This window comes from Emiliania huxleyi, assembly GCF_000372725.1.
Source record: "Emiliania huxleyi CCMP1516 unplaced genomic scaffold EMIHUscaffold_50, whole genome shotgun sequence".
Lineage (NCBI taxonomy): Eukaryota > Haptophyta > Isochrysidales > Noelaerhabdaceae > Emiliania > Emiliania huxleyi.
Genome location: NW_005198243.1, coordinates 11902 through 31231, shown reverse-complemented (window position 1 = coordinate 31231; position 19330 = coordinate 11902). Strand labels below are relative to the sequence as shown.

Below are 19330 nucleotides of genomic sequence, written 5' to 3'. Positions count from 1 at the left end.
GCGAGATATGGGGAGATATAGGGGAGATATGGCGGAGATGTACCGGCACGAGGACGTGCGCGTTGTGCGACACTAAGCGAGATATGGGGAGATATGGGGAGATATGGGGAGATATACCGCCACGAGGGCGTACGCGTTGTGCGACACTAAGCGAGAAATGGGGAGATATGGGGAGATATGGGGAGATCTACCGCCACGAGGACGTACGCGTTGTGCGACATGTACTGCAGGTGGCGGGTCGCCACGTCGAGGCAGCAGCGGAGGCAGCAGTGGGCGACGCCCCTGGGTCACGGGAGATTGCGGGAGATTGCGGGAGATTGCGGGAGATCGAGCAGTGGGCGACGCCCCTTGGGTCACGGGAAAGACGGGTCCTCACCGGTCAGAGAGAGAGCGACCGATAAGGCAGGGAGTGAGGCTGTACCGGACACGAGAGGGCAGCTAGGAAAGAAGCTAGGACACTGTGGGAGGGAGGGAGGGAGGGGGCATACCTCAGCTCGGGCTTGCCGGAGCCGTCGGTCTGCGCCTGAGGCCGTGAAGAGAGTGCTGGTGGGGGGAGGGGACGGCGGGTAAAGGCTGCTGTGAAGAGAGTGCTGGTGGGGGGAGGGGACGGCGGGTAAAGGCTGCTGTGAAGAGAGTGCTGGTGGGGGGAGGGGACGGCGGGTAAAGGCTGCTGTGAAGAGAGTGCTGGTGGGGGGAGGGGACGGCGGGTAAAGGCTGCTGTGAAGAGAGTGCTGGTGGGGGGAGGGGACGGCGGGTAAAGGCTGCTGTGAAGAGAGTGCTGGTGGGGGGAGGGGACGGCGGGTAAAGGCTGCTGTGAAGAGAGTGCTGGTGGGGGGAGGGGACGGCGGGTAAAGGCTGCTGTGAAGAGAGTGCTGGTGGGGGGAGGGGACGGCGGGTAAAGGCTGCTGCTGGCCTCTCGTCGTGGCCGCACCTGGTGCAAGCAATGCTCGAGCAGGAAACGGAGCGGGCGGCCAGGCAGCACTAGCAGCGAGCCTGTTCGCGGACCAGAGGTGTGAAGAGACGCCGTTCACGCGTGGGGCTGGCTCGGCGGCAGCTGCAGCGGAGCCGATGGCGAGGGAGCCGGCCGAGTACCTAGGGACGAATCATGCATCATTTCACCAACGACTACTCCGTAGCCGGTGGCGAGGAGAGCCCGCCCGAGCGCACCGCAGAGTGCGGCATGACGCGCGGAGCAGCGCGCCTCCGCCGCCGCCCTCGGCCAGGGAAGGCGCGCCGAAGTACCATCGCACAATCAGCCCCGCCGTGGCGCAAAAGGCCCAGTGGAAGAGCACCTGGCGCGGCCAGCGGTGCGTTGTTCATAATGGGCCGTCCACATCGAGCTAAGGACGGAAGAGGGGGCCTCCATCGCCCACAGCGAGCCCCCAGATATGGGGAGATATGGGGAGATATGGGGAGATACGGAAGAGGGGGCCTCCATCGCCCACGCGAGCCCAGATATGGGGAGATATGGGGAGATATGGGGAGATATGGGCCTCCATCGCCCACAGCGAGCCCAGGCTGTGCAGCAGAAACAGCCACTGCAGCCGCTCATCAGCGTGAAGGACGCCGCGCTCGACTTTGCCTATGAGGAAGTGTCTACGAAGTGTCTAGGAAGTGCCTAGGAAGTGCCTAGGAAGTGCCTAGGAAGTGTCGAGGTCGTGCACTGGGTAGGCGTCCTATGAGGAAGTGTCTAGGAACTGTCTAGGAACTGTCTAGGAAGTGTTGCCGGCCGAGGCGATGTAGAGGGAGACAGACAGCCACGCGGCGGCGAGCAGAGCGATGGCGCCTGTTCACAGCAGCGGGTGTGTGAAGAGACGCCGTTCACAGCCACGCGGCGGCGAGCAGAGCGATGGCGCCTGTTCACAGCAGCGGGTCTGTGAAGAGACGCCGTTCACAGCCACGCGGCGGCGAGCAGAGCGATGGCGCCTGTTCACAGCAGCGGGGGTGTGAAGAGACGCCGTTCACAGCCACGCGGCGGCGAGCAGAGCGATGGCGCCTGTTCACAGCAGCGGGTGTGTGAAGAGACGCCGTTCACAGCCACGCGGCGGCGAGCAGAGCGATGGCGCCTGTTCACAGCAGCGGGTGTGTGAAGAGACGCCGTTCACAGCGACGCGGCGGCGGGCAGCGCGGTGGCGCAGGAGAGGAGAAGCGGGAGGACGAGGAGGGCTGGGAGCGATGCAATCGCCTCCGACGCCTCTCGCAACAGCCCGCCCGCCTGCAGCAGCCGCTGCTGCAGGCCGCAGGACAGGGCGACACCGACACCGACCGCGATGGCGGTGGCGATGGCGGCGAGAGCTGCCGCCATCTGCGCGTTTGTCGCAACCTGCAGAGAGCCCTGGAGGACCGGCATCTCCCCCGCCACCGACAAGCCCTGCAAGAAGGCAAGGTAAACTTCTCCACACACACGAGGTGGTGGGGCAGGGGGGGCGACCCTCGCGTCTCCACGTCTAACGACAGGAGCCCCACGGCATTCAAAGTGCAAGGCCCAGTGCGCGTGGGTGAGCGGCGTGTGTGTGTGTGAGTGTGTGTGTGTGTGTGTGTGTGTGTGTGTGTGTGTGTGTGTGTGTGCATGTGTGTGTGTGTGTGTGTGTGCATGTGTGTGTGTGTGTGTGTGTGTGTGTGTGTGTGTGTGTGTGTGCGTGCCTGCAAGAAGCGGAACCAGAGGGCGGTGGCGAGCCTACAAGCAGAACACGCCAACCTCAGGGCACGAATGCGGTATTGTGCAGCGTCTTCAGAGCACGGAGAAGAAGACAGTGAATACAGCGGAATGCGGGTGAGTACAGCGGAATACGTGTCCTCTCGGGCGCTGGTTGGGATACAGGAAGGCGTATTCCGCTTCTAGGGCCGCGAGCAGCAGCAGCGACGACACACACGCGGTGAGCGCGAGCAGGGCGAGCCTTATAATAACAAGAAGAAGAAGAAGAAGAATAAATAATAATAATAATAAGAGCCTGGTGCCAAGTTAAGAGGCGAGTGGAGGGTGCGTGGAGGACGCTCATTCGCAGAGCGCGAGGTGTGCGCAGGTTGTCCCTCTCCTCCCCGTCCTCTACCTCTTCTGTCTTTCTCTTATTGAGGGTCGCGCGCCGTCGAGACGGCGCCAGCGCGCGGACAGCCAACCCCCAGCCGGCGGCCAGCAGCGCGGCGGCGCACGCGGCGGCGGCGAGGAGCCAGCGAGCCTTGAGCATCCCCTCCAGGGTCGAGGGGAAGGCGTCCGTGTCGATTTGGGTGGCGACGAGCGCGTACAGCGACGCGGCGGACGGCACGCAGTTCTGCTGCAGGTGCGTGGTCGGGTAGGTGGTGGCGGGAATGGAGCGGCCGTTGGCGGTGGGGCACGAGATGAGCGAGCCGTTGTACCAGCGCACGTACTGCCCCGACACCTTCGGGCACTCCGCCGTGCACACCGTCGGCTCGCGGCGGCCATACGGCAGGCAGGCGAAAAAGACAAACGGCCGCTCGGCGATCGCCTCCGGGTAGCCCTCGCGCCGCAGCCCGCACAGCTGGTTGGTCACGTCCATGCCCGTCTCGAGCCGGCCGATGTCTCCCTCGCGCAGGGCGACGGCGGCGATGGCCGCCATCGCAACGAAGCAGAGCAGCAGCGCCACGAGCGCGCCGGTGTCGCGGCAGCGGCGGGGAGGCGCGAAGCCGTTGCGACCGAGCCACGGCTCGGTGCCGGCTCCGCGCACCAGAGGGTGGCGGAGGCTCTCGGACGGAGGCATCGAGGGGCGGCGACAGGGGGGAGAGGGCGCCCAGCGTGCAGGAGGCGGTCGATGTCGTGTTGATGGCCTGCCTCGGAAAAAAATAACAAAGAAATTGTTCTCGCGAGGTTCTCGAGGTGGATAGGCGGCGGCGTCGCAGGACGAGGCAGAAGAGAACGACGCGACAGAGGAGGAAGTGACAAGGGAGAGACCGACGAGAGTGGGACGGCCGCGAGGTGGCATGAAGGTTGCAGCGAGAAGCGGCGAGAGACTGCGAAAAGAGATACGAAGAGGCAGACTCCCCAGGGTGGGCGACGGCTAGCGCATCACACTCCTCTCCTTAAAATCCCTGTGTGGTGGCGGCGTGCCGTTCTCCCATCCCTCCCTTGGGTTGTGAGAGAGAGAGATTTTTAGCAATACCAAACAAATCTAACACTCACACGTCATTTGGGGCCTGGAGCCCTGTTCACGCGCGCGCGAGACGTGCAGACAGGGTTTTTGTTGTTGGGTTGTGTGTTTTCTTTCTTTCTTTCTTTCTCGAGGTGGATATCCTTTGGCCGCGTTGGGTAGCGAGGATTGGTGTAACCCGAGCCACTCACAGATCACTCACCCACGGCTCGGTTGGGGTCTCTGGGCCCGAGCTTCACCTCCTGGAGGCTCCCCGCCGCGCCGAGGGCGCGGGCGATGGAGATGACGTGGGTGTTGATCGAGGTGTGTCCAGCGCCGACGTGGCCGCCGTATCTGCACCCATCCCAGTGCGTGCCGTTGAAGTGTTCGTAGCGCGTGAGCATGTGCCGCTCCTTGGCGGCGCCGACGGCGCACGGCGGGCACTCGCGCAGCTTCGACGCGTGGTAGATGCACTTCGTCCTCTCGCTCTCGCCGGTGCACCGCGTCGCGAGGGTGATGGCGCCTCTGGGGTGGTTGAGGTAGCCCTGCACCTCGTGAAGGAATGCCTCGTCCGGCAACTCGACGGCGTCCTCGATGGCGTCGATGCCTAGCACCGCGCCCGCCCCGAGCTGCTTCGCCGCGCGGAAGTGCGCACGCGTCGCCGGGTGTACCGACGGGTCGTCGACGATGGCGCTGTACATGTCTTGCTGCAGGGCGTCGCTGGCGACGTGCTGGAAGTGGCGCCCCGAGAGCAGCTCGATCCCCTCGTAGTTGAGCGAGCCGTCGGGCGCGACAATCTTGCCGCGGATGTACTTCCAGTCGTCGGCCTCGTCGTCTGGGCCCTGCTTGAAGCCCGCCGAGTCGCTCACGAGCATCGCAATGAACGCGATCGCCTCCTCAAGCAGTGGCACGCCCGACGTGGCCCACTCACTCGGCGGCGGCACTAGCGGCGACACGTCCTCGAGCCGCCGCAATAGGTAGAGGACGTCCATCACGCGTCCGGTTGAGGCGGCCGGCGCGACGAGCCGAGGGTGCGTCCAGCCAGCGCCGCCGTGCCGCTGCGAGAGGTGCATCGCCTCCTCGCACCGCCGTTCCGTCGGGCCGGCGGGGTTGGCGTCGTGCTGGACGTCGCGGATCTCGTCGGGGGCGGTGGCGGTGACGGTGCGGAAGAGGTGCGCCTGCATCTCCCCCGCGTGCTCGAGCGGCACGCGCGAGATGGAGGGCTCGTTGCCGCGCGCTTGGTGGTTGAAGGTGGTCGACGGCTTGCACGAGAAGCGGCCGTAGAGCTCGGCGGCCTGCCGGCCGAGCAGCGGCGTAAGCCGCTCGAGCACCTTGAGCTTGTCCTCCTGCGCCTTCACCTGCGCCATGATGATTTCGGCGCGCGCCTCCGCGTCGAAGCCCACGCCGACGCCGTTGACCTTGAGCGCGCCGCGCACCACCGTCGGATACTTGCGCACGCCCTCGTGCATCTGCGACGGGAAGAGTCTGATGTAGCGCGCCACGTCGAGCTCCGTGTTCGCCCACCTCTGCGACTGCAGGATCTTGAACTTGCGTGCGTTCGCCGAGAGGTGGAGTTCTCGGATCGAGAGCGTGACGTATCTGTGACACCACCGCGCCAGGCGCTTGATGTGGGGGACCTCACGGATGACGATCGGCACATGCGCGTCGTCGGCGATGCACTTGGGCGCGATCTCCGAGAACTCCTCCTTGAGCGGCTTGAGCACGAGAGGAAGCAGACCGCGATGCAGAAGCACACCATCGAGAAGAGACCGCCCTGCGTGAAGCCGAGGAGGACGGCGAAGCGCTCCAGGTGGCCGTCGACGACGGTGAGCACCTCGCCGTGATGGGTGCGCAGGAAGGCGAGGTCGTCCAGCGTCGCCTCCGCCGCCTTGACCACCTCGCTCACGCACTGGTCAAACTATTAGCTTCATAATGAGGAAGGTGCTCATAGCGATTTCAAATAGTGCTACTATTAGCTCAGAGGGGCTAATAGTGCAATTATTAGGTGTGCTAATAGCCGATGTCCTAATAATGGACCCTCATAATGCGCACTTAGCGATTTCGCGATTCATGCCGCATGCTTCACGGCGCGCCCCGGCCTAATAGCTGGGCCTCATAGCGACATGCCGGCCACGGAGCTCGTCGCGCCCATGCCGCCATCGGCGCCCGCTGACCATCTGGCGTGCAGCGAGAAACCCTCTGCGAGCTGGCGCCAGCGTGGTGGTTTGGCGGCGTGCGGCGCAGCGCTGGTCTTCTTGGCGTCCATCCACGGTGATCGCGGATCCGGCGAGAAGCCTTGCGCTGCCATCGGTCAAGGCGCAGCTGGACGAGACGATGCGAGAGGAAGGCCGGCGGCTTTTCGAAGCGCAGCACGACCTGCGGCGCCCGGCGCGCTGATGCCGACCACTGCAGGGTTTGTTGTCGACGAGGACTCACGCTGGTGTTTTTCTTGTTTGACTTGGCGATTTGAGAGTCGCGCACAGCACGCTGGCCAGTGTGCCCTCGCTCGCTCCCCGCTCGCCTCGGTGACCTGTCGCCCACCAGCGCGCGGCGACCGCGCGCACACCACCAGCGCGCGGCGACCGCGCACACCGCGCCCGCCGGCTCTCCGCCCTCCTCACCACCCGTCGGCGCTGTCCGCAGGCATGTGAGGCGGAACGGCGACCGCACAGCGCGCGCGGGTGTGGAGAACGTGATCAACCGCCGGGCTTCGGCCCCTCGCCGGCGCAGCGCCGGCGAGGTCCTGGGTCATCCCCGGGCGGCGGTCCGGGCGGCAGCAGATCTCTGCGCCGCCCGCATCCTGTTCGTGATCAGGGCGTGCGCAGTTTGAAATTGCAAGGTCCGAGCGCGCCCGCGCCCGCGCCCGCCGCGCCCCGCACGCAGCCACATCCTGCGTTCTGCGGCGGCAGCGGCCTTATCTCTCTCTCTCCCTGCTCTCCCAAGCCGTGCGCACCGTCGCCGCGCGCGCGCGCCGCCGCGAGCTGCCGGGCTGACGCTCGTCCCCGTGCCCCTGTTGCGCAGGCAACACCCGCGCTCGTGCGGACCGCACGACCAGCTTCCTGCTCGCGCCGCCCTCGCTGTGGCCCGGCGTCTCCGCCGGCGGCTGGTGCGTCAAGGTGATGAAGAGCACCACCAAGCCTGACGTCACCACGGTCAAGTACAACGACTCCACGGTGACCTTCTCGTTCGCCGTGGTTGCCTCATGGAAGCCCGTCTCCTAGAGAGTCGGCGCCATCGCTCTTGCCGCGCCGCGCGTAGTGCGCGTCGCGCGGGTACCGCACCATTAGGGCACTATTAGGGCCACTATTAGGCTCTCATAGTGCCCTAATAGCGCCCTAATAGTCGCTATTAGCCCATCTCATAGTGGTGTTCTAATAGCTCCAGACGTTATGAAGCTCAGCTATTAGCCCCTCTGAGCTAATAGTAGCGCTATTTGAAATCGCTATGAGCACCTTCCTCATTATGAAGCTAATAGTTTGACCAGTGCGTCCTTGATGGCTAGCCTCGTCCGCGTCGCCTCGTCGAGCTGCTCGACCCACTTGATCAGCATCAGGGTCGCCCGCGCCGCCGAGTCGAGCAAGCTCGTCGAGTACGCGTTGGAGTAGTCGAGGGCGACAATGACGGCGTGGTCGTCGAGCTGGGGCGAGTCGCAGTACAGCTGCAGCGCGGTGGCGACGCCCTCACCGCCGCTGCGCAGGCCGACGGCCATCTGGCCATAGAAGAGCAGCGCCGGGCCGATGGTCCTCGCCGCCCAGCTCGCGCGCGCGCGCCACGCCTCCTTGAAGAGGGCCTCGCCCATGCCGATGGGCCGCGTGCCGGCGCGCAGCGACGGCGTCCCGTCGTCGAGACGCTTGAGTAGCTGGGTCGAGAGCACCGTCGCCGCGATGCGCGTGATGCTGTCGGGGATGGCGAAGCGCTCGATCGCCTCGAACAGCACGACAAACTCGGCCTCGAGCGACTCGAAGAAGGGCTTGAGGTGCTCCGTGCGCAGGCCCGTCCCCGCGGGCTGCTTCTTGTAGCGCGCCGCTGCAAGCCGAGGCCGCCACTTCTCGACGAGCTCCTCGAGAAAGGTCTTCCGGATGAGCTCCTCGCCGAGGGCGTGCGCCCTCTCCTCCGACTGGCCGAGCCGGCGTTGCGTCCGCCACTGGTGGAGTGCGGCGCGCTCCGCTTGCTGCACGTCGGCGCAGAGCAGCTGGCGCAGCTGCATGTACGCCACCTTGTTGGGCGGGACAGACGGCGTGTCCATCATGCGCGCCTGGCGGCGTGCCGTCCTCCCATCCCTCCCTTGGGTTGTCTGTTTTCTTTCTTTCTTTGTGCAAAATACTGTACGAGAGAGGAATCCCTGGGACCTGTCGCGGAATAAAGAAATCGCTCGGCGCCATGCACATGGCCTTGAGTTATGTGTACGCCAACTCAGGGTGTGTGGCAGCCAGCTGGCTGTGTGTCTTGTGAGCTTGTTTGTGTCTGTGTGTCGCTCGTGCGTGTCGTCATCATCTGTCCCGCGTCCACCCATACCGCGTTGGTGTCCAGTCCGAGCCTGACTGTTGTTCATCTTTCTACATACATACATGCACATGCACAACATGTACATGACATGTAGGAAGTGGTAGACGCCCGAGGGTGGGCGACGGCTGGCACCACACTCCTCTCCTTAAAATCCCTGTGTGGTGGCGGCGTGCCGTCCTCCCAGCCCTCCCTGAGATTGTCTGTTTTCTCACCTCGTCACCTCGAAAGTCGCCGACATCATCAACTACAACGCCATTGGCTTAGGCTGACTTTGTGTCCCCCACGCCCCAACAATCCCCGTTCAGACCCCGTTTCAGACCCTCTAGCCGTTTGCACACGCAGTCATCATCCGCTTACCGCTTCTCCGTCCCCCCCCTCCCTCCCCCTTCCGTTGTGCAGGCGAACGTTCATGATGAACCGAGCGATCACGCTCGCGTTTGTGCCGCTTGCTTTCTGTTTCTCGTCGACCCCGAGCCCCGCGCCGAAGCCCCACAAGCCCCACGTCCTCTTCGCCCTCGTCGATGACCTTGGGTTTGCAGACACGGAAGACGCGGGTGGCGACGGCGGCTTCATCAAAACGCCGAACTTCCAGGAGCTCATCGCAGAAGGTGCGCGTGGCGTGCACACCTCACCTCGCCTGCATCCTGCACGCCTCACCTCGCCTGCACGCCTCACCTCGCCGCACGCCTCGCCGCGCATGCACGCCCCACTTGGGCACACCGTTGCTGCGTGCGCAGGCGTCAAGCTCGACCGCATGTACTCGTTCTCATGGTGCGGCCCCTCCCGCTCGAGCCTCCTGTCCGGGCGGACGCCGACGCGGGTCGACGACGTCTACCTCAACGACCGCTCCGCGCCGCCCGCCGCCGCGCCGCGCCGCCGGCCGATGAGTATTAATTCATTTTTAATTAATTAATCAGTAACTATACCACCCGCAGCACATCATATTCATCTAAAAGAAAAAAAGAAAAAAAATCCACCCACGGAGGACATCGCGCCGCGGGGACGCGAATTCTTTATTTGAGCTAGACTTCGTTGTTAATAGGTACAAGCGAAGGCACACACGACATGACGCCAAACACACGATTGCACGCACCGCACCGCACCTCGCACCCGCGCCCGCCGCCCCCCCAACCCCCGCCCCGCCTAGGTGGGAAAGAGATGAGGAGATGAATTCTTTATCCGTCTGCGATGGCCGGGTGCTCTCGCTCGCCGCCCTGCACCCGGTGCTCTCGCTCGCCGCCCTGCACCCGGCTTCGCCGCGTCATGAGAGCCGTGCCTACCGCTCGCCGCTCTTCTCTCGCCGCTCGGCCGTGCTCGCGCCGCTCGCCACGCTGCTCGCCTTGCCGCTCTCCGCTGTGCCTGCCTCAGCCCGCTCCTACAAGGGCGACGACCCGCTAACGCTGAGGCTACGGCAATCACGGGAGGAGCTTGCCGCCTGCGGCCCACTGCTCGAGCAGCGGCGGTGGGATGAGGTCCGCAAAGTCACGTCCGTGCTCCTCGCGGCGATGACCTTCAAGGGCTACACCGGCGAGTCGGTCAAGTCCCGGGCGGCGGCGTGGGCGGCGGCGGGAGACGCCGCCCGCTCCTCCTCGCTCCTCTCCAAGCGGACCGCGCTCATGCGTCGCATCTCTGCGCTCGAGAATGGCGCGCGGCCCGCGTCATGAGTTCGCCATCCTGTGCATCATGCATTCCAGCTTGTGGCTGCATCTCCGCTTGTCGTGGCTGCATTTCCACTGTGGACCCCACAAGTGCCCACACATGGCTGTATTCCACTGCAGTGGAAACCCGAATCTTCCACTGCAGTCCCACGGCCTTCACGCCGAACACACCGCCCTCTCCCGCCCCACCGACGCCCACGTCCTGCCACAGCCTCTCTCGGCCGCTCCAGGCGTGTACGCGGCGCAGACCAACAAAAAGGAGCTGATGGCCACTGCGGAGCAGCTGCAGGCGAGACACGCAACGGAGATACACCCGAGATGTAGCCGAGATGCAGCAGCGGTGCCCCCTCCCACGCTCCTGTCTCACACACACCGCGCTCACACCTCGAAGTGTGAGGAGAAGTAAACCTCACCGCACTTGCCCTTCCCTCCTCTCTTCCCGCAGGCGGAGCTCACCGGAGCCGTCTCCGAGCTCGACGCGCTGCTGCCAGAGATGGGGAGCGACGCCCACCGCCGCAGCCTGGCCGCCCCGCTGCACCTGTCCTTTCGTCCAGAGCCCGTTCGCCGCTCGCAGGTGCGACAGCTGGGTCGTCGCCGGCGTGTGCGAGATCCTGCCACAGAGCAAGAGCCTCGGCGACCTCGCCGGGAGGTACACCTTCTGATGAGAGATGTCGAGAGGGTGTGGCGCTGGGCCCGTATACATGAATAAACAGAGTGGAAAATCGGAAATCCAAATCGCAACCATAGAAACCCAAACACACACAGCCGGGAGGTGCACCTTCTCGCCTTTTTTTCTTTTCGCATCAGCGTTGAGACGACACAGCTCATGTAGGGAATCGGAGGGACCGGAGGGCTTTCGCGACAGCGACGATGACGACGAAGGCAGGGGAGGAGACGGAGGGGCGACGCGCAGGAGGAGCGAAATCGCGAACGGCCCGAGCAGAGAGGGCGACGGCGGAGCACGAGGGGGCAACGGAGACGCTACCGATGACGCGAACCGAGGCACGGGCGACGGCGGGGACGGGGAGGGCGACAGCGACGTCGAGGTTGACGCAACGGTATCGAGAGCGCCACCCAAAAAGGGGCGGACAGCCATGGAGGTCACCGAATGGAGGGCGAACGGCACGATACGAAAAGGCAGGGCGAGGCGGATGGAGAAAGAAGTGCCGAGGAGGCCATGGTGGAGGGGAGGGACGGGAGGACAAAAGAAGGGCGAGGAGGACGAGCGGCCCGCACAGGCCGCGAGCAGACAGCGCCTGCTGGCCACTTCGAGACATTCGCCAAGAACGCTAGCTACATGGGAGGGCTTCGTGAAGGATGGATTGAAAAACATTCGAACAAAGAAGAGGCGACGGAGGAACCGGCAGAGGATGCAGTGACGTGACACACACACACACACACACACCCGTCGAGCGCTTCACCTTCAAGTTCAGCGGCTACCCATAATTCTTATGCAATTGAGTGTGTGGAGAAATTACCTTACCTTGCCTTCTGATGAGAGATGTCGAGAGTGTGTGGCGCTGGGCCCGTATGCGGGAAGCCCCGGGGGCACTCTTATGGCTTGCTTAAAATCTTTCGATCTTAACACTTAAGCGTTAAGGTTAGGCTTAAGACTCTCGATCGTGTTTCTGTTGTTTTTGTAACATGAACAGTTTTTTTCTACCTCCGACCACGTGGGGCCTACATGATATCTAGCCTACAAGAAATTGTGGCCCTTCGTCGCACGAGGCCGAGGAGAGCGATGAGTCAGAGGATGAAGCGACAGGAGAGAGAACGACGAGAGTGAGACGACCGCGAGGCGGCATGAAGGTGCGAGAAAATTGGCGAGAGACTGCGAAGAGAGATAGGTAGGAAGAGGCAGACAGACGCCCAAGGGTGGGCGACCGACGGCTAGCAAGCACCACACTCTTCTCCTTTAAATACCTGTGTGGTGGCGGCGTGCGTGCCGTCCTCCCATCCCTCCCTTGGGTAGTCTGTTTTCTTTCTTTCTTGCCGTGTTTTCTTTCTTTCTTTCTCAAGAGAGACTTGTTTTGTTTGAATTCTTTCTCAAGTCTAATTCTCAAGGCTAAAAAAGCTATTCCTGTCCCGTTCGCTCTTTTCCCGGGCGAAAATTTCAATTCGACGGACGCGCGCATCCGCTCACCATAGTGTACCAGACATGTCGCATTGGAGCAAGGAGCGTCGCTATTGTGATGAGCATCGGCGCGCCGAGTGCGGACGCGAAGAGTGGCGATGGCGGGGCGTGTGCGGGGTAACCCGCGCACGGGGAAGCTTCACGGGTTCGAGCCGTCAAACATTGAGCAGCGGAGGTGTGCCGAGGGGGACCGGGAGGCGGTAAGCCGTCGTCGCCCGGCGCTGCTTGCAGCACCGTGGCGATGGCGCTAAGAGGTTCCTCTTTTCCGCGCCCCCCCCGCAAGGCGCGCGATACACGCTCAGTCACTCACACTGACACACACGCGCAGCGTCCAGCGAGGCGCGCGGCCGCGGGGCCAGAGCCACGGCAGCTCACGCATCTTGGACTGATCGTCCTCGCGAAAATGGAACCAACTGCCATGTGCCCGCGCCTCCGGCTGACGCGATCGTGTCGTGGGTGTCTTGCCAATGCTATGTGTATCGCGCGCCTTGCGGGGGGGGCGCGGAAAAGAGGAACCTCTTAGCGCCATCGCCACGGTGCTGCATGCAGCGCCGGGCGACGACGGCTTACCGCCTCCCGGTCCCCCTCGGCAGACCACCTAATTCTTTATTTCGGGCCCGAACGAAGTGCGTGGGCGCGGCGAGGTGAGCACGCCTCGCCGGGCCCGGCGGCACCTCCATTTCTGCCGCTTCAAGCCCGTCGCCCCGTCGCGAGCCATCGGCTAGCGCCTCGCGATGGACGCCTCCGTCCTCGACCAGTTCCGGCAGGCGGTGCTGCTGTCGTTTGACGTTCAGGCGCTCCACACCGCCACCGCCATGCGCCGCCGAGTGCCCCCGCCCGCCGCCACGCCGCCGCTCGCCCGGTCGGCGGGTTTTGCAACCGCCTCTCTGTCGCCTCCCGGCTGCCGTCCCGGCTCCTCGTCTCGCCTCTCTCCCACTCCCTCCCGGCTCCGCCGCTCTCGAGCGCCGTCCTCAGCGCCTCCCGCAATGCTGTGACAGGCGGACGCACAGCTGCGCAGCCAGGCGAACGCGTCGCTCGAGGCGCTCAAGGGGTCGGAGGAGGTGTGGTCCTTCTGCCTCGCCGCCTTCACCGCCTCTGGCGAGGACCGAGTCCAGTTTTGGTGCGATCGCCTCCCTCGTTCTGTCAGCGCCTCCCTCCCTGCCTCGGCTGCCCTGGCTGCCGTCTCCCTCCCTCCCCGCCGCCCCGTCCTCCCTCCCCGCCGCTCCCTCCCCGCTCCTTCCCTCCCTCCCCGCCGCTCCGCCCCGTCTGCCTCGCCGCTGCCTCCTCCCCTCGCTCCTCGCACAGCCCTTCGCTGCTGCCTCCTCCCGCACCGCACCGCCTCTCCTCCCCTCCAACGCCTCTGCTCTCCACCCACTCCCACCTTTTTCCCCCTCCCGGGGGGCACCTCCCCTGCCACCCCCCCCCCCCCCCCCTCCCTCCCCCCGGCTGCAGGGCGGCAGGTTTGCGCAGCTCGGCGAAGACGCAAAGGCGAGCGTTCGCTCTTCTCTCGAGGCGCGTCGAGATCTAGGGGAGATCTGGGGGAGATCTTGGGGAGATCTCGGGGACATCTGGGGGAGATCTGGGCGAGATCTGGGGGAGATCTGGGGGAGATCTGGGGGAGATCTGGGGGAGATCTGGGGGAGAGTGGTGGGCGGAGGCGCGCCTCTTCCTCGGACATATCTCCCACCATCTCCCCATATCTCCCCACATCTCCCCACCATCTCCCGATATCTCCCCATATCTCCCCACCATCTCCCCACCATCTCCCCATATCTCCCAATACCTCCCCACCGCCTCCCCATCTCAGGCGTACGTCGCCAGCCTCGCCTCTTCCTCGGACAGCGACACCACGCCGCCGTATGTCCGAAACAAGTTCTCGCAGCTGTACGTCGCGCTGATGCGGGCGGAGTACCCCGTGAGGTGGCCGACGCCGTTCGAGGCTCCGCTCCGCCCCCCCTCCTGCCGCGGATGAATGATTAGTCCTCCGCCCCCGTGCCGCTCTGAAGCAGATGCATGATACGTCGCTACTTATCCCCTTGGTTGGGTCTGGCCAGGCTCTGCTCGCCTCGCTGCCGCTCGGGGCCTCTGCGGTGGACTTGTTCCTGCGCGTGCTCCAGGCCAACACTTGATTAATGATTCATTCATTCATTTAGAGTCAGTTGTTGAGTGATTCCGTGTCCCTGCGCGTGCTCCAGGCCAACACGTAATTAACAGATGAGGAATCAGTAAGTGAAGTAATGACTCGTTGCTTGCTCCTGCGCCTGCTCCAGACGGTGCACGAGGACATCGTCTCTCCGGAGGTGTCGACTTTCGACGCGCAGGCGGCCTCCAGATCTCCCCATATCTCCCCACATCTCCCCATATCTCCCCACATCTCCTCGGAGGTGTCGGACGCGCAGGCGGCGTCCCGCGTCAAAGACGCGGTTCATTATTAATTAAGAGGCTACTAGAGTGGCTGTCGAGCAGTCCACCAGACGGCCTCCATATCTCCCCATATCTCCCCATATCTCCCCATATCTGTCCACCAGGCGGCCTCTCGCGTCAAGGACGCGATGCGGGAGCAGTGCGTCTCGCGCGTCGTCGAGGCCCTCGACTCGCCGCTCGCTGATAGTTAATACTAGTGGATGGTGAAGCCGAGTTAATTAATGCTAGGCCCTCGACTCGCCGCTCGCTGATAGTTAATACTAGTGGATGGTGAAGCCTAGTTAAGGAATGCTAGGCCCTCTACTCGCTGCTCGCGCAGCTGCCGCTCGGCGAGGGGGTTGCGCCGCCCCCGTGGGCCGAGAAGGCGCATCTATTATTATTATTATTATTATTATTGTTATTATTATTATTATTATTATTGTTGTGCGCCGCCCCCGTGGGCCGAGAAGGCGCATCATCCCCCACCCCCACCCTCCCCCTCCTCACCTCCCGCCTCCTCCACCCAAGGCGCTCGGCATCGCGGCGCACTACACCGTCTGGGTGGACATCGGCTTGCTCGGCCCGCGCCGCTAGAAGCGGGGAGATGTGCGCTCTTGTCATCCTGCTTTCCAAAGCAGCGCCCGAGAGGACGCGGGGTGAGAGTGGTATTCGATGCATCCGCACCCGCTCGTGTCCACGCGGCGCACTGAAGGACACTGCACAAGTACCGCCGTCCTCCCGCGCTGAGGTTTGCGTCTTCCTCACGCAGGCTCGCCCCGCTTCCTGGCGCTGTACGCGTCGTTGCTGCAGCAGCCACCTCTACACGAGGGCGCGTGCCACGGCCTGCGACACACTGCCTAAGTAATTAATGAATTACCTATTAATTACTGTCAAGGCGCGTGCCACTGCTTGCGCGCGGTGGTCGAGAAGCGGATGGAGCCGGCGCCAAAGCTGCAGCACCTGCAGTCGATCCGCGCCGTCGAGATGCTCAGCGCCGCGCACGAGGCGATCTCCCCCAGATCTCCCCAGATCTCACCCAGATCTCACCCAGATCTCACCCAGATCTCACCCAGATCTCACCCAGATCTCGCCCAGATCTCACCCAGATCTCCCCAAATCTCCCCCAATATCCCCAGATCTCCCCCAGATCTCCCCAGATCTCCCCAGATCTCACCCAGATCTCACCCAGATCTCACCCAGATCCCAGCGCCGCGCACGAGGCGATGGTCGCGCGGGGACGCAACCCCCCCCCCCCCCCCTGCCTCCCCCCCTCGCCCACTGGGGGTTTGAATGGTTTCTCCCGGGGATGGTGGCGCGGGGACCGCCCCTTACGGAGCCTTTTCCCGCGCTGGTCGCGCAGTGTTCCCTCGAGCTTTTTTACGTCTGGGACAGGCTCTCCCAGCGCGGCGGCGAGGCGGCGGGCGAGGGAGCGGCCGATCTGCTTCGCGCGTCGATGCCGCTGCTGCTGGCGGCGCTCGCCTCGGACAAAGCTCGCAGGCTAGCGGTGCATGCGCCCTTCGCTGAGTGTGCTCGTTCCTCCACTCCTCTCCTCAGGCGCTCGCCTCCGACGGGCTCGAGGTGTCGTCGAGCACGATGCCCTTCCTGCACGCGTACCTCGGCCGGCTTCGCACCCCTAGAAGCAGAAGACGTAGTCTTGTACTCCAACCAGCGCCCGAGAGGGCCACATATTCCGCTGCACTCACCCATATTCCGCCGTACTCACGCGGTGCTCTGAAGCCGCTGCACAACACCGTCCCCCCGCCCCGAGGTTGGCGTACTCAGCGCTCAGGCTTCGCAAGCTGCTCCCGGCGGCGAGCGCCATCGCGCAGCACGAGGCGCACCTGCAGCAGCTGCTCGTCCAGCTCGCTCGCCGGTCGGTGCATCCCGACGGCGCGGAGGCGCTAGAAGGGGAATGCGCATTCCTTTGTCTTTGCAACTCGCGCTCGGCAGGACACGTATTCCACTATACTCCGCCGCGCGTGCACTGCACTCATAGCTCGTGTGTTCCCGCGCTGCTCCGAAATGGCCTAGGGTTCGGGTACCGTGGAGGTAGGGTATTAGCTCGTGTGTTCCCGCGCTGCTCAGAATACGCGGCTCGGCACGCGGGACCCTCCCCTACCCCACGGTACCCGAACCCACCCTCCCCTACCCCACGGTACCCGAACCCGCCCTCACGCCGCCCTCGGCTCGGTACCGCCTCCCCGCCCCGCGGGTGCCCTCATGGTTGGCGTGTTCAGCTCGTAGGCGCGGCGGGCTTGCCGTCGGAGGAGCCGGGGCACGGCGAGGCCGGCCGGGTGAGTGCATGCATGCGTCGATGAAGTGGTCCATGTCTCCACTGAGTAGGACCCAGACGACGACGAGACCAGCTTTGCGGACTACCGCAGAGAGGTATGGGGAGATATGGGGAGATATGGGGAGATACGACGAGACCAGCTTTGCAGACTATCGCCGCGAGGAGCAGAATAGTATAGCTGTGAATAGTATAGCTTTGCAGACTATCGGCGCGAGACCTTTCCTAGACCTTTCCTAGACCTTTCCTAGACTATCGCCGCGAGGCAGCAGAGCCGCCGCTGCTGCTCCGCTCCGCGCCGCTCAACCAGCCAGCTGAGGAGGAGCGACCCGTTCCGGTAGGTGTCGACGCTGTTCCGCTCCGCCGCGCGCGTGCACCCGTCCCTCGCGTGCGCGTTTGTCAAGTCGACTTTACAGTCGGTGCTCGGCGCCAGCGACGCCGAGCGGCTAGAGGGCGTCCAATGGTCTCACGTCGAGGTTGCGCTGTGGCTGCTGTACTTGCTGGGGGAGGGGCTGCCCGAGGCGGCCACGCGCGAGATCGCCTCCCCTACCCCCACGGTACCGCACCCATCCCCCCCCACCCCCCACGGTACCCGAACCCTAGGCGACCACGCGCGAGAAGGGCGGGCCGTTCGGGGAGCTGATGGTCGCCCTGCTCTCCTCGTCTGCCGCCCCTAGACGCTGACTGCGGATTCTTGTACTCCAACTAGCACCCGAGAGGAGGCGTACTCCGCTCTCTTCTTCTCCGTTGTACTCACGCCGTGGTCTGAAGACGCTGCACAATACTTTACTACTCGTGCCCTGAGGTTGGCGTGTTCTGCTTGTAGGTCTGCCGCGTCGCACCCGCACGCCGCCGTCTCGCTCCAGTACCTCGAGATCGTGGTGCGGTACTACCGCTTCTTCCTGCAGCAGCCGGCGCTGCTGCCCGACACGCTGCGCTCCTTCCTCGGCGCGCGCGGCATCCGGTCGCCGCAGCAGGCGAGATCTGGGGAGATGTGGGGAGATGTGGGGAGATATGTCGGCATCCGGTCGCAGCAGCAGTCCCCCCCTCACTCTCTTTCCGCCGAGATATGGCCGAGGTGCAGCCGAGGGGCAGCCGAGGCGTAGCCGAGGTGCAGCCGAGGGGCAGCCGAGGCGTAGCCGAGGTGCAGCCGAGGCGCAGCCGAGGCGTAGCCGAGGTGCAGCCGAGGCGCAGCCGAAGCACAGCCGAGGCGCAGCCGAGGGGCGGCCGAGCTTCCTCAAACCTCCCCTGAGTCTCGTCCTCCAGCGTTCCACGAGCGTTCCACGAGCGTTCCTCGAACCTTCCTCGAACTTTCCTCGACGTCGGCAGGCGCTTCGGTCCCGCGCGTGCCAGCTGCTGCTCCGTTTCGTCAAGCAGACGCTCAAGTCGGCGACGGCGACTCTTCCCTCGCCTCCCCTACCCCCACGGTACCCGAACCAATCCCCTACCCCCACGGCACCCGAACCCTAGGCGACTCAGCTCGAGATCGCAGCCTCGCTCGTCGACACGCTGCAGCGGCAGCCCGCGCCGCGCTCTTTGCGCGACGGCGGCGGCGGAGGCGGCAACGGGGCGGACGGCGCGGCGGCCACTGATTTTGGCGGTGGCGGCGGGGGGCATGGGCGCGAACCTTTTCGGAAGCTTCCCGCAGGCGGGGAGCCGGTGCTGAGCGACGCGGAGGAGCTGTGCTTGTACGAGGCGAGATTTAGCCGAGATTTAGCCTCGGTGTTGCCGAGGTGTAGCCGAGGTGTAGCCGAGATGAAGAGCTGCGGGCTGCTGCCGTCCACAGTGACACCTCACGACTATCACAGCGCCACCTCATGACCATCTATCACAGCGACACCTCACGACTATCACAGTGCCACCTCATGACCATCTATCACAGCGACACCTCACGACTATCACAGTGCCACCTCACGACTGCCGGCTACTGATCACTGAGTGACTGCTTGCGGAGGCGTGCGGGCTGCTGCTCGGCTCGGGCCTCGCCTCCGAGGAGCAGGCGGCGGCGGCAGCGGCCAAGCTCTCCGAGCTGCTAGCCTTGCCGATGAACCAGCTGCAGGCGACTTCGATGTAGGGACTAGTAGGAGTACGTCGTAGCAGCAGCGGTGGCAGACCCCTCCCGCCCCTTCATAGTGTACCGCGAATCAACAGTATTTGGCGATGGAGTAGAGCTCTCTCCCGCTCCTCCCCCCCCCCAAAAATTATTAATTAATTTTATTATATTTCCCCTCTCTTACACCAATTTTTCACCATTTTT

The 19330-nt window shown here is 64.2% G+C and overlaps 4 protein-coding genes across 4 annotated transcripts; 3 read left to right on the top strand and 1 right to left on the bottom strand.

The window, feature by feature from the left end:
• Positions 1-372: 372 nt before the first annotated feature.
• Positions 373-3716, bottom strand: EMIHUDRAFT_211687 (hypothetical protein; the record flags this gene model as incomplete). Its single annotated transcript, XM_005766678.1, has 4 exons — positions 373-415; positions 489-523; positions 2159-2371; positions 3051-3716. 4 exons carry the CDS (start codon positions 3714-3716, stop codon positions 373-375), a joined length of 957 nt encoding a protein of 318 aa, XP_005766735.1.
• Positions 3717-6478: 2762 nt separating this feature from the next.
• On the top strand, positions 6479-7303 carry EMIHUDRAFT_211685 (hypothetical protein; the record flags this gene model as incomplete). Its single annotated transcript, XM_005766677.1, has 4 exons — positions 6479-6522; positions 6726-6822; positions 6897-6921; positions 7104-7303. The coding sequence occupies 4 exons, from the start codon at positions 6479-6481 to the stop codon at positions 7301-7303; spliced, it is 366 nt and encodes a 121-aa protein (XP_005766734.1).
• Positions 7304-8650: 1347 nt separating this feature from the next.
• On the top strand, positions 8651-9541 carry EMIHUDRAFT_211683 (hypothetical protein; the record flags this gene model as incomplete). Its single annotated transcript, XM_005766676.1, has 4 exons — positions 8651-8667; positions 8988-9196; positions 9326-9408; positions 9524-9541. 4 exons carry the CDS (start codon positions 8651-8653, stop codon positions 9539-9541), a joined length of 327 nt encoding a protein of 108 aa, XP_005766733.1.
• Positions 9542-13114: 3573 nt separating this feature from the next.
• EMIHUDRAFT_103393 (hypothetical protein) lies at positions 13115-19147 on the top strand (the record flags this gene model as incomplete). Its single annotated transcript, XM_005766675.1, has 16 exons — positions 13115-13207; positions 13379-13441; positions 13833-13874; positions 14188-14295; positions 14765-14803; positions 14909-14990; positions 15679-15761; positions 16144-16287; positions 16338-16393; positions 16573-16660; positions 17127-17171; positions 17415-17630; positions 17677-17735; positions 17900-18077; positions 18544-18732; positions 19028-19147. The coding sequence occupies 16 exons, from the start codon at positions 13115-13117 to the stop codon at positions 19145-19147; spliced, it is 1605 nt and encodes a 534-aa protein (XP_005766732.1).
• Positions 19148-19330: the final 183 nt, after the last annotated feature.